General features: G+C 33.7%; 1 protein-coding gene across 1 annotated transcript; it reads left to right on the top strand.

Annotated features, from left to right (window-relative positions):
• Window positions 1-4940: 4940 nt before the first annotated feature.
• On the top strand, window positions 4941-15662 carry LOC123545401 (uncharacterized). Its single transcript, XM_053517309.1, has 2 exons — window positions 4941-5460; window positions 13217-15662. Exons 1-2 carry the CDS (start codon window positions 5037-5039, stop codon window positions 13345-13347), a joined length of 555 nt encoding a protein of 184 aa, XP_053373284.1. The 5' UTR covers window positions 4941-5036; the 3' UTR covers window positions 13348-15662.

Raw genomic sequence — 15662 nt, forward strand, 5'->3', positions numbered from 1 at the left:
AAATCATTTTGAAAATATTTCTGAAATGTCTAGGTCTGCAGCTCTCAAATAAGGAAATATCTAACATTCAAGCATATACAGACACTTTTAGACAACATTAAAAAAGGCCCTTTCGAACTATATAACAAAGTTAAAAAATATCTCCATTATCCCTTGCTCCCGGTTACGGACCCCTGTGGGATTTGTATTTATTCCGAGTTCAAATATTTTTCGTAGATGAAAAGCTAACATGTCGTGCTAAACCCAGGTATTTTCAAATCTTTAGAATGTGCTGAAAATTGACTCACCATTAGCAAAAATAAAAGTCCACGCGCATACATTTAGACCGGGTGACCCCAGCGCGTGAGCCCTGACTATAGACCAATACAAATGCAATTGTAATGCATATTACTTTATATTTGTATAAAAAAGCACAGCATATGCGTGGATGTCGTCATATCTAAGTGACCGCTACAAAACTGTGTGCGTTGATGGTGGCCGACGTTTGTATTGGTGGAATAGAGTGTGCTCCCAAGGGATCAGTACTGGATCCCAAGAGCTACATTATGTACGCTAAACCTGTGGGTGATATATGTAGACGTCACGAACACATCATTTCTACATCGACGACATGTCCCCAAAGCCAATAGAAGCTATGACTAAAGGTGACGCATTGCGCCACATTGAGGGTTGTCTCGCTGAAATCGTCTCATGGTCACATTACAACATGCTGAAACTCAATGCTGATAAAACAGAAGTAATGTTGTTTACATGAAAGCATAACTCCAAGCACACTGTATAGACGTACGTTACAGTGAACAGTGAATCTGTGATAAAATTAATAAAATATATTAGGAATCATGGTGTAATATTAGATTCCAATATGGATATGGTACAATAAACCAATTTTGTGTGCCAAGTTGAATAACAATTGCGCAGAATAGGTCACATCAGACGGTAACTTACCTCGACGTCACAAAGTCCCTCGTCAATTACCTGATTAACTCACGATTAGCCTAATATAATGCCTTGTTAAGTGGTATTCTTAACACCACACTGGACAAATTGACTGCAACATGTACTATTAATAGCTGTAAAAATTGTTTAACTTTTTTCCTAGTTTTCCTAGGTCTATTAGTGTCTTAAAGGTTCGACAGCCATGGTTTTGTCGAAGCTATAGAATCATCGTTAACAAGTAATCCTACATCTATTCTAATGTATCTGTAAACAGACAAGTTCCTTTTCTCAGCATTATAAAAGCGTCAGCGTTTGAATCATAGCTTTGACTAGTGTGTTAATGAATGTGCGAGAAGATAATGGTTTCCTGTTTTTCCTTGAACGTTATCTTTGTTGTCACTGACGCCCTAAATAGAACACCATATTTTAGTGAATCGGAAGTGACATGGTAAAAAACTCAACCAAGACTTAGCTGTTAATACTATATACTTGTAAATGCAATTACCGACATACGTGAATAATGTTTTAAATTGATACCATTGTACAATAACTTACGTGCAAATTATCAAAGGAAAGCGATGATCATTTGTGAAATATAATTATAAAAAATTGTTCGTGGTAGTTTAGTTTATTGGTATGCTTTCCCCTTGAACATTAAAACGTCTTTGTAACATTTTCATTAATATTCATAAATATGTGAATTCGATTCATGATTAACATAAAAATATTGCTCATGAAAGGCCAATGTCTCATCTCCATTTTTATACCATTTGTTTTTTTTTTTTTTTTTTGTTTTTACGGAAAAGTGTATTATGGTACAGAAAGTTATAACAAAATACAAAAGCTTGACGAATCCTACGTGGTAAGTACCATATTTCGGTCATTTTTGGAGAATTCATCATCATGGTTTTCAGTATGAGTTGACTGAAGTCATTGAGTGGAAAACATTGTCATACAATCATAATACCAGTATTTGTAACAGCAGTATTTATAGTGGTACTTGAACTACCTTATATATGATGGTTCAAATAAATACATAACTGTTTTAGATATTTGTATAGAGTGCAACACTTTGTGAAATTAAGAATTAGATATGAATTTGTGACAAACGCAAAATCTGTGATGTATGTAATATTATCCCATTTGTGACATATACCTTCATCCGCATATTAGTCCAGACATATTGGTTATAGTTGACTGTATTCAAGAAGACACATATGAAAACGCCTCATATCATTAATCAAGAGGGTCATGATGACCCTGGATCGTTCACCTGAGTAATATAACCTATATGTTTCAAATGTCAAACTGATGATAAAATCTTAAGAAAGTCAGTAGGTCACATTCATGGTCAATGAAATTCAGTTTTACGATTTGTGAGCAAAAATGTGTATGTCATCAAAATTTCCAGGCTGTATCTTAAAAAACAAGGAAGTAGGTCATTAGGTCAAGGTCACAGTCAAGTGACATCATATTACTTGGGGTCAACAGGTAATAATAATTAAACAGTCTTGGAAATAGGATCAAATGATTTTTTAAGTATTTTTCCTATATAACTCACAAAAAAAAAACTAGGTCGTATGGTTTCAGACAAGAAGATTTTTAAAGCTTTTTCCTATATAAGTCTATATAAAATTTGGGACCCCCAGGGCCGGGCCTCTTTTCACCCCAGGGGTACAATTTGAACAATTTTGGCAGAGAACCATAAGACAATGCAACAACCAAATATCAAAGGTCTAAGTGTTGTGGTTTCAGACAAGAAGATTTTTAGATTTATTTTCTTATATAAGTCTATGTAAAACTTGGTACCCCCGGGGCGGGGCCATATTTGACCCTAGGGAAATAATTTGAACAATCTTGGTAGAAGACTACTAGATGATGCTACATACTAAATATCAAAGCCCTAGGCCATGTGGTTTTGGACGAGAAGATTTTCAAAGTTTTCCCCATATAAGTCTATATAAACCATGTGACCCCCGGGGCAGGGCCATATTTGACCCTAGGGAGATAATTTGAACAATCTTGTTAGAGGACCACTAGATGATGCTACATACCAAATATCAAAGCCCTAGGTCCTGTGGTTTTGGACAAGAAGATTTTTAAAGTTTTTCCTTTCGGTTGCCATGGCAACCAGAGTTCTGCATGGAATTCAGTTCTTTGAACAATTTTGAAAGGGGCCACCCAAGGATTATTTCTGTGAAGTTTGGTGTAATTCTGCCCAGTGGTTTTCAAGAAGAAGATTGTTTTAGAAATTGTTGACGCACGACGGACGACGGACATCAAGCGGTCAGAATAGCTCACCTTGTCACTTCGTGACAGGTGAGCTAAAGATAGATGGCTAGTAACTGTTTGCTGGCTGGCAGGCTGTCTGGCTAGATAATTCTTGCATTTCTTGATGAGAAGAGCGGAATATATAATAGAGTTATTATAATAGTAGTTTGATCTGGGATGCTATATTCGCTCGAGTAGATTTTACCAGAGGCGCGCAATACATTATATACTTTCAACATTTTGTTTGTTGTTTTGTTATCAAACAAAATACTGAGTGTAGTTTTGTGTGTTCTAGTTATAGGACTGTCAGGTCATACAGATTAAATGAAAGAAGTCCGGCAAAATACACTACAAAAGGTACAATACGGGATTCTTATCTGTCTGTTCGTGTTTACTTGTGAAATACAAGCCGTATTGTTTTACAGAATTTACGTATATAGGTATATAATGAATTATAATACAAGCATAATGTACGACATTTACAAGAAAATATATAAAAGAAATAAGACATTAAATAAACAGACACTATGATAACATAGGAATGGTGCATTTAACATTATTCTTTTGTTTGGGTTGACCTCACACCGACACGTACAGTTATAGATCATACGGTGACATTCCAGTTTTTCAATGTGGCGCCAGACCACAGGTTCTCTACCTTGCATAGTTTCAGGTGGGCACCTGGTAAAACTACCATTTTCCCGTAAACCAGCTAGACGGCTTCCTGACATTAAAGGATTCTACGTCCCAAGCGCGGTTTTGAACCTACAGCGATGAAGGGCATGTGATAGAGATAGTACCTAACATTTTAGATTTTACAAAAACAATTAAAAAATAATGATGTGATTTGAGGTCAGCGACCTTAATTAAGAGAAAGATATATTCAAGCACCTTAGTCCCATTTGTTGTTGCATAAAAGATTATCAGATTGGTAGAAACAACCATACTTTTTAATCAAATTTGAAGAGTCACTGAAGAAACAGAATTTGATATGACAATAAGGTGGGTATATGTTTATGAGAGTATCATAACGCCTCTTTTCCTGGATATACAAAATAAACATTCTACATTGTACGAGTATGAAACATCAAATGTTTGAAACAGACAAGGGTAACATTAAACTGTAAAGGGACTGAACATCAGACAAACGATGATTCTCAAATCATTCAGGTCAGAACGTTTCGAACTTTTCCCAAACACTTTAATTGAAAAACGCTAAAATATCGAACGGGATCTAACAAGGTTTGATAAACATCACGGGTATATTTAAATTACAATTAAATTTCAAAATCAAATCTGAATTCAAATAGACAAATTACCGTAGCTTATAATAACTCTAGCCCTGAAGATGCAGATCTTCTTGAGAACTGCAGTATGAATAATGTATTAACGTTTTTTTGCGTAATGTTTAGGAAAATTAAATCCTCTTGTCTCCTAGTACGGATTGTCTAAGTTATCTCCCGACAAATAATGTTAGTTTGTCCAAGTTGCTCTGCCAATAGAGATGCTGCAGAGATGCTCAATTTCGTTCAAATCTGGCCATTCTATTTCACATACAGTTGTCGCAACAATTGTATGTATTAAATCTAATGGCGAACTGTAAGACGGTTATAAGTTGAATACAACAGTTTTAAGATATCAAATTCTCGCTTCGCTCACGGTCGTTCGAAATTAATATCGCTCAACTTATAACCTATACTTGAAACTCAGCTCTACCGCATCTTCAGCTGTGTTACATTATGTAAATACTTGAAATATATATTTTCAGCAGTATATCATCCAAAAAATTGTAAGCAAGTACGGATCTTAAAATTCACAATTATATTTATATGGTTTTCTACACTCATCTTTCATTTTCATCAAATTCATCCAAAATGGCTACATACGTCAGGGCATCGATGATCATTTTTCTTTGTATTTGTGGCTATGCCAAACAAGAGGACGACTTTCTCGAGGCGATATCACAATTAGAACTCTTTGTTAAAGACGTAAGACGCGAAATGTTTGAAGTCAGAAACGAAATTGAATCTAAACTCTATGACGTGAAAAGGAAAGAGATCAACTTCTTACAATACTATTTCGAACTAAAGAAACAAAGTTCTAAAAAGATAGAAAGAGCTGTTGAAGAATCAGAGAAAAAAGTTGAAAATTTGATTCTGGATTTAAAACACAATAGCAGAGATTTGAGACTAAAGGTTAATCAGCTTGAAATGATAAACAACAGAGAGATTGGAAATGAATTATCACTTGCTGGTAAGTAATTTTTAAACAAATATATATACATTGCTTAGCATAGAAATATTTTATATACAGGCAAACCTGTCTGTTAGGTCCACCCTTAGGAAATAGAATATATTATTGGTCGAAAGGTTATCCCTTAACCTAGGTACAAATACAGTGCAAGATGAAACTGTGGCTTATGTAAACATGCTCGTTAATACAGTTTTATCTATAGATCAGTGACACGTACGTAGTAGTTTGCTGGTGTGATCACGGCACAGACGAATTAAAATTAAATAGATCATGGCGAAAAGTCTCATTGTTAACAAATTCTGTGTTCGCGAGAGTGCCCAAAATGTTAACTTCACAATGCAGTTTCTCTGTTAAAAGCAATGACTTATAATCATAATAGTGTTGCAAAACGAATTTTAAACCACGTTTGACCAAGTGTTCCGACACGAAATTAATTTTGTAACTTATGTTTTTGTACTAGATTCTTATACTCTAGGACAGTCAATTTAACATCTAGCGGTAACTCGCTCGACTGTCAACTTAGAAGTCCGAGGTTCGAATCCCGGTCCAGGCACTGAAAATTACTGAGATGACTCTATTCGCAAAGAGCTAGGCTAAGATTTCTTTCTCTCTAATCTGAGGGCTTTATCTGGTCAGATCGCTCTGTTTCTGTACTACTATACTAGAAAAGGATGAATGTGTGGCCCTGCGCGGCTTCTTTTGCGTTATGCACAGCGCGTTTTAACGTGTTTGTCCTGAAAAAGGTGCTATATAAACTATTATAATATATTTAGATTAGAGTTTTTGCTATGTCCGACTTTGCATAATCAAAAGGTGGAAAGCAACACGGGAAAGTTGCTGTAGATACAGGTTTATTAATACTGGTAAAGGCTAAGAAAAATCTAATTAATTTCATTTAAAAGTTTTACGCGACAATTAATGCCCGCGATATTTCAATCAAAAGTTACAATAGCAGGAGAATTATAACTAGGCTTGCATTTGCATGATGGGACATAAATAGAAGATAATGATATCTCTGTTCTTATTGCTAACATAACATTATTCCATAGAGTTTTAGCAAAACTACTGTGAACATCTGGCATGATGACATTTTGAATTTTGCAACTAAGAACAACTCTTTAATAAAGTTGAATATAAATAATTATTCTGTATATGAAAATTTCTAGATTTTGGCTTTGGTTAAAATACTCAGTCCAGTACAATCTTGTTACTATTTATATTAGGGTATACACTATTACCGTATGTGCAATTACAATAATATTTATAGAGTTTTATTTGCTTTAAAATACAATTTACATATTTATGCGTAAATATAGTTCTATACATACCATTTAAAATAGTTTATTTAGCTAAACACGGTATGATTGTGGACTACCAGTAAACTCGAGAGGTTTGTGTATCAAATGGCTATTGCTTGTGACTGTAGCTCTACATACACAGTAACGTTCTCTATCATATACCTATAAAATTCTTGTATTACAAGTAAATATGAACAGGCTGATAAAAAAATTACATGTACCTATTGTATTTAGTATCCATGGCCAGACAGAGTTCTAAAAATCTTCATTCAGTTCTATTTTAACATCAGCAGACAAACATTTCATTCGAATACAAGAAAAAAAGTGAAGTTTTATAATAAAAGGGTCATTATAACCTAGCTAGATCTGGGATATTGTATTCGGCTCTCGTGGATTTTATGATGAGGATTTCCTACATTTGACAAAAAGTATCTAACGATAAAATATTTTAGTAAAGATATGCTTTAGGTATATCTATTTTACTTTCTGGATAATTTATTTCATTTGTCACGTTTCCCAGTTGTTTAGCGCTACTCTGTATTACGTGTTATAAAGAAGAAGAAGAAAAAGTTTTATTCAGGTTTCCACATATACAAATACATATTTGAACTAGGCCCAAATGGTCCATGGTCAAACGTTATATACACTATGCCATAATATTCAACATGGCGGACAAAAGATTTAGACAAAATAACCTTAAGTTCAATATAAGCAAATGGAGAGACATGTGGTACTATGACAATTTGGAGATGTAATAATAAGTATTATATACTATGGGGTTAATTATCTAAATTTAACTATGATCATTCTGAGTTAAAGATGAACACTGTATCTCCAGTTACTTACATTGAATATATATATATCAACTATATTAATCTATACACATACACATAAGATATCTTATACTACACTAACTAAATGTATATACAAACCACAGATTCATATAGACAAGCATATGATCTACGTTCTTGTATGGTTATGAATGCATAAAGTATGTCTGTAGATAATTTCACGTAACCACGCATGTACTTATAAGCAAATATTACATTAGTGTTTAGTGTTGTATATACCTTTTTATAACATGTTTGACGTCGCGGGAGTGTAATAAAGTCATTGAATAAAATGATATTCTAACACGATCCGATTCATTTTCCTATTAAACAAAGAAGGCAGAAAACAGTGAATTATACTACAACAAATCACTGTTATGACGTCACAGTTATTACGTAATGGCGTCAAACGGCATAGCGGCGCGCTGGAAAAGAAACCGATTGAAAACGGGCAAATTTTTAATGAATGTCGTCAAGGATATACTTAAAAATCCTAGGTAACGTGTTAGAATCGAAATAATATATCTCATTTAGTGATTTGCTCTTGAATAAATCATTGTTTGTCATTCAGATGCGTTTTATTATATCACTCGGGCTGCGCCTTCATGATATAATTCCTTCGCATCTGAACTCCAAACAATGATTTATTCAACGACAAATCACTGGATGAGATATATTATTTCTTAAATAAACTAGTGTAATGTAGGGTTAACGCACGTTTTTTTGTGTAACAATATCTGCAGAATCCCAAGGGATTGGTTGGTGCACGAGGGATTCAGCGGATGTTGTTTCACGGAAAAACGTGTGTTATTGCTATTCTTGCATAAAACACAACTAAAATGTTGGAAATATCGAAAAAAACACGACTATTCAGCTGACATTAGCCGATCGAAGTCGGCCGTTTCAGGTTGTTATGGACACATGTTTTATTTATGCATTTCCAGGGCCTATAGAAACAGTGCATATTTCATACATGTCGAACGGACATTCTTGATGTGGTAATTTCTTTAAAAAAATTATGTAAAATAAGTATGACTCCCCCTTTTTCCGAGATATGGGTAGGAACTTTAGCTTTAGACTAAGGCTCGGAATTATGAGAAAAGGGCATAATTACACAATTTGCAGGTGAGGTGCCGACAGAACACAATTCTGCTTGGTTTAAAGTAATAGTCTGTCCCTTACGCTTTTTAAATGTAAACATTATCGTTTAATAGAAATTGGTATCGAGACCTATATTCTTCATATCGTTAAAAATGAAATCTCTAGGCATATAACGTAGAAAATTTTGCTTTGCACCCCACCCCATCGCGAACAAAGTTTGATAAACACAAACATTTGAACTTTTCCAACATCGAAATAATCAACTTAGATTGGATTTATAAACTCAAACATGGTTGGTGAGATCTACAAATAAATTGAAAAATATATAATAAATACCTTCTGTTCATCAAATGTTCATTAACTATGGAAAAATTCTTCAAACTTAACGCTTCGTCATGTTTATGCTTTACATTACACACCATCACTACATCAGCAGACTGCATAGATGTGTAAAGTAGACACAAACATTTTTTTTAAAGTTTTAGTGTAAGATTTAAAGTTAGCATGTCAACTTTCTCGACATTGTATTTTTGTAAATGTTGTTTGCCTATCATTTTCAGGGATTAAATCGCGGCGTGTAAACTTACTTTGAGTCAAATACGCGTAATAATACAATAATAAGGAACGTCCATGCAGTCGCGTATCAAGAGAGGTAGCACTTATTACAAGTTAAAGTAAAGTTAGGTTGAAAAATTTTTAATAAAAATGCAGATGAAAAAATTTCATAAATCTCGGACCTTTCGACTCGGCCAAAATTGATTCGGGAGCCATAATTTGCTTACGTTGGACCCGCAACAGCATATTCAAAACGTTTACCAACAGCGCGTGCTCACGAGAATCTCCTTGTTTGTACACGATTTTTCCCTGTTTGTGAATGCCCGAAATCGGCAAAAAACAAAGGTTTTAATGCAAGAATGTAGGAATAATACACGTTTTTTTGTGTATAAACATCTGCAGAAGCCCGCGGGATTGTTTGTGACCGAGACCGAAGGTCGAGGTCACAAACGTATCCCAAGGACTTCTGCAGACGTTAATACACAAAACAAACGTGTATTGTCGCTATTCTTGCATTAAAAATATTTTACGACGATTTATGTATTGTTTTCATATGTGATGACTTGACGATTCCGGTACATTTTTTATTTACCATTCCTGTTGTTCTTGGAAACGGTAAACATGTTTTAAATATCCGTATCCAGGGCCCGGAAATAAACAACACTACCAAAAGCACATCCTGAAGGTTTTAAGTGATTTTTTTATCTCTCATTATTACAAACATAAAATTACCAATAATTGTTCATATCATTTCACAATTTGGTGGACTCGATCACAAATTCAAGAATAATAACTTTGCATTCGAGTTATATTGAGTATGGACACGCAGTCGGAGTACGGATAAGTACGAACGTAGTGTCAAGTTTCCAAGCTGTTTATACAAATTCTTCGAGAAATTAGATAAAAACATACCGACCGATACTTACCAAAGTCATAAATATAATACTAAAAAACCAACAATAGCACATGTTCCACGCGATACTTATTTATTCACAGTTATTTACAATAACTGAACAGACGCTTTGTAAAGGGAGTGAACTCTAAGAGAAGCTAGTGCGTACATTGGTTGGGGCAGTACGTTTGCGGTTGGAAACAGATACAGCTTAACATACTATGAATTACATTGTGTCTATAATGCTACAAGATGAGATTGTTAAGGAAGAAACAAGACGCAGATGCCAAATATCAGTGTGCGTAAAAATACATACATATATCCCTGGCAAAGCATTTCAAAAATAAAAATCATGTATTAACAGCACGTGCATTGCCTTGTTTGCACACGATTTTTCTTCTTTTCTTCCGTTTATACAACAACTTACAACTTTATATTTTATTAAAGTGTCACATGTAAAACATCCATAGCATTTTTACATAATGTATAAAACAGTCACGTTAAAACAGTTTTACATCCAGCCATTACTGACTTATGAGACACTAAAACAGTATAAAACATGTATTTGTACATCAAGATGTTTCATTTGGAAGAATCCATATTGTTGACCATCATTTACCCCAAGGCGCCCATGCCACCACCACAAAAGCAGTGACGTAACCAGAGCATCGACGGGCAAATCAAACTCAACAGCATCGAAACTATCCATTGACCTAACAGTGATCTTCCCATATAAAAAAGTAAAAAGTTTTCTATATACATGGGCGGATCCAGTGAAAAAAGTAGTTTTTATGCAAGAATAAAGCTTTGACGACGTCGACGTCATTTATAGTATAGGAGACGTTGATCAGATTGATTTGTTTATATAGTAAAAGAAAGTCGAATTTTTAATGTTTCGACAAGAAAGGCGAACATGTGATAAATAGAATATTACATTTGTGACTTTCCATATTGAATTTATTAAACTCGTTGAATAAAATTAATAAAATGCTCGGCACAGCCTTGTATTTTATTATTTTATTCAACTCGTTTAATAAATTCAATATGAAAAGACGCTCATGTAATATCCTATATAATATATATACATGTACATATACTAGTTTCCTTTTGCAGCACAGGCGTTCCATACTGCTTAACATAAATAAAGCATCGACTCTATCAGTTTCTTATTGTATTATATAGGTGCCTTATCTCAAAGGCTTTAAAGATATGCAAAGCAAGATTTCTAATAGTAGCAGTGTTTTTGTTATTCATCAGTTCGACAGTTTTATACATACTAGGCCTGACCCGATAGTATTTCTGTATGTACTTTTGCCTAATTTGGTTATACAGATGACATTCGAAAAGGAAATGAAACTCGTCCTCTAGCACATTACATTCAATGTATCGTCTCTGATTACGTTCAATATTGCTCTATCTGCCTGTTTCAACATTAAACCTACAGGCTGACAATTAATTTCGATAACGCTAGTCTACACTTTTGTATATTAACTTGCGTAATATAAGACTGTAATTCGAAAGAACTAAAAGATCTGTAAAACACGATTGACGATTCATTAATTCTACTTTGCCAGTCTTGTGCAAACACATCTCTAACTCTCAATTTAAATAAACTTAGAAACTGGTTGTTATCACCAACACTTTGCGCCAACCAAACATGGTAAAAATCCTAATTTATTTAACATTTCCTTAACTAGTGACGCCCAGTTTGTTTGTTTTTTTGGATAAGTTTAAATGTCATTTAACATTGTCTGATATGCCAAACATACATATTTACGATCACTACATCCTTCAACTTTCAACCAAAATTGTACAATAGATACGAATCTCTGACTATGAAGGTCAGTTCTTCCAACTTCACCATATATCAAGTCGTTTTGGGTCGTTGTTCTTACACCAAGTGCAGATTTACAATACATAGTGGAAGCCATCCAGCTGGCTTACGGAAGGTCGGTGGTTCTACCCAGGTGCCCGCTCATAATGAAATAATGCACGGAGGGGCACCTGGGGTCTTCCTCCACCATTAAAGCTGGAAAGTCGCAAAATGACCTATCATGTGTCATAATAATGACATGACATGTTAAATAAAAAAAAAAGAACAATACATGGTATGAGTTCTTTCAACTGATTTGGCATGTGCGAAACCCCAGACTTCTGATCCATAAAATAAAATTGACTTGACCAATTTATCTAATAAATCTAACCTATGTTCAACTGAAATGTTTACAACACTATATAGACAACTCTTAAGCTTAAAAATTGCCTTTAAAGCTTTGCCTGACAATGTTTTATGTGCTTCAGCAAAGGATCCTCCAGACGTAAACACAATTCCCAGATATGAATATTTAGATAAAATTTCTATTGGATTACCGTCATAGTAAAACTTTAGGTTATTAGGCAATCGTCAACCCTTTCTAAAAATAACGACTTTGGTTTTTGTTCCATTTACACTTAATTTCCGTCTGTTACAATAATCTCTTAAAACATTTAGGTTATTCTGTAATTCTTCAGTTGTATTAGCAAAAATCACAATATCATTTGCATATATGAGTAAAAATAGTTAAAAAAACTTCCAAGATTTATTCCATCTGCACCTTTAATATACAGCTTTTCTTCTAAATCATTAAGGTACATAGCAAAGATAAAAGGACTGAGACATCCGCCTTGTCTCACGCCAAGCAAGCTCAAAAAATCACCAGTTTCATTGTTTAGCTTACCTCTAGAACGAATTTGACGATACATAGATTTGATTACCTCAAAAAGCTTTCCTCTTATACCTAGCTTATACAACTTGTACCAAATATTGGGTCGTACTAAATAATCAAACGCCTTAGAATAATCAACAAATAAACAGAACAATTGTTTATTTTGGTTAATTACATGGTTTATAATACCATGTAAAACAAAAATATTATCAGTTGTGCTCATATGTATGGTATTTAACACTCTACTTTAATTTCAGATTAAATAGTAGACCGGACCTTATGCTTTTATCATCATTTGGAATAATTTTCATTATAAGCAACCAGTACATATTACTATAGTTTATAAACGAAAATGGATTGTTATTTTATTTGCAGGTGCACGGAATGTCCTAGCTATTTCATTCAGAGCAAGTGTTCCAGAAAAAACGCAATTCGGAGGCGTGGAAAAAATTATATTTACCAAAATATTGGAGAACGCTGGACAAGGTTATTTCTTGCCTACCTAGCGGGGAAAGTATACATTTATCCGAGCACGCGCCGGGGATAGATATTCCTGTCTTTCCCTAGGGAAAAACCTTGTCTAAAATAGCGTGCACTAAGGTGAAGTCACATAGTACTGGTACCATTGTGACGTCATAAACTTTATAAATAATATCGGGAAATACCCAAACCTATTTGTCTCCACGATCTATTTTGAACATGATAGGCAAGAAAAATGATCTTACATGTCTGCCTGTGTAAGACAGCTGTTTTCCCTACCCTCGGGACAGCATGGATAAAAAAAAACCTCGCTAAGGCTCGGTTTTCCATTCCACACTGTCCCTCGGGTAGGGAAAATCCCGTCTTACACAGGCAGGCATGTAAGATCCTTATAGACAATGAAACTGGTATTTTGACAGCTCCTTTCACAGGGACATATTTATTCACATTTTACTTGTGTGAAGGAGGAAATTATGTTGATTTGGCAATAATGAAGAACACAGATGTATATAGCTGGGCAAGGTTCTTTCCTTATCATTCTTCCTGCTCGAATTTGGATTTTATAACAACCATGGAGCCGAGAGACACAGCATATGTGAAACATATTTCCTCGTGGGATTATCCGGTTATAAACGACAGAAACGAACTTTCAATTATATTCTCTGGTGTGCTGATTTCATAACAAAATTTGCTGGTCTTACATTTGAAAAGTAAATAAAATGTAAAATGTTTCCTCCTCAATTTACTTTAGTTGATTAATATGTTTGATTGACAGTATGAAATCAAAAACGTCTAAATTTTATCCAGTTAAATAAAGGTGGCTATGTGTTATATATATTATACTACGAGGGGCGTTCAATATGTAATGTTACTCCGTATGTAGTTTCGTAACCGCTGTTTATTTTTAAATGCGGTTTGCGGCACATTATAGAGCAATTTATTGGGAACACAATGCAATATAAATTATAAAAATCAGCAAGTTCGAAGTTAAAATATAATCATTTAAGTGAGGTGTGTTCAGGTATACTGGACCATAATTATAATCTAGGTTTGTCCTGGGCATCCAGAATCTCAGAAAAATAGAATAACTTGTAAAATCACAAAATTCTATCATTTTTCTATGAGGTACAGCAGCTTGTGATGCGTTTGTGTTTGTTTTAAACTATCTATTGCATTTTTAATTTTACAACACAACTAAAAAAATCTAAACTTGAGGTTTATTCCATCTAGAATGGGTGTTGAGAGCGATTAATCAAAGTTGCAAGAACTAGTTTCGCAATAGAGAATTAAGATACTAATATCAACTTAAAATACAATATTTTTTTAAACGATGATTATCACGCCTGACAAAATTGCAGATAGATCTACTTATTGTACTCACCTTATCACTTTTTGAGTAAAAATATACACACTCAAGTTAAAACTGCTATAAACTTTTTTATTTTAGTTTTCATATGTTTTTGTGAAGATCATGATTTATTTTATCTGTTTAAACTGAAAATTGATCTATATATATAGTTCTAGTTGTTGAATAGTAGAATCAAGGAATTGCTTATTACAATCTCAATACTTTGGACATAAAATTGTCTAGTACACCCGAGTACACCTCACTCAAATGATTATATTTTTGCTTTGAATCTACCATTTTTTATAGTTTATATAACATTGTGTTGCCAATAAATTGTTCTATAATGTGCCGAAAACCGCATCTAAAAATAACATGCGGTTACGGAACTACATACGGAGTAACATTACATATTGAACGTCCCTCGTATTAAACTGTTACACTTTACATATTACTACTTGCTTTATTGAAAATTTGTAAGGATTTTCTGTAAAAAAAAACAACTTTTAATACACATTTTACATACACAGGAGTAAAAACGCATCTCTTTCACATAATTATGTTATGAATAAATAACAAAATCTGAAATACTGTTGAAAATGGCGTTAAATCAAAACACATTCACATATGTTTTAAATAAATAAGAAAATCTGAAATAGTGTTGAAAATGGCGTTAAACCAAAAACCATGAAAGGTTTGTTTCCTGTTTAGAAAAGGACTGCTCTCGTAATTATTTGTAATTTAACTTTGAACATAATTTATGGATGATCTTCTTTTAATTACTTTTCATTTTAATCTTTTACCAATATATTTTCATGTATGTATGTATGTATGTATGTATGTATGTATGTTTTCTTTATGTTTTTGTAAAGCACTTTTGAACGTACATATTTTGTATGAAAAGGGTGATATATAAGTTAGGTATAATAATCATATCATTTCACAATTTATTCATTTTACTAAAACCTGTATTTTAAGAAGAATAAAAGTTTCAAG

Source organism: Mercenaria mercenaria, chromosome 1, assembly GCF_021730395.1.
Source record: "Mercenaria mercenaria strain notata chromosome 1, MADL_Memer_1, whole genome shotgun sequence".
Classification (NCBI taxonomy): Eukaryota; Metazoa; Mollusca; class Bivalvia; order Venerida; family Veneridae; genus Mercenaria; species Mercenaria mercenaria.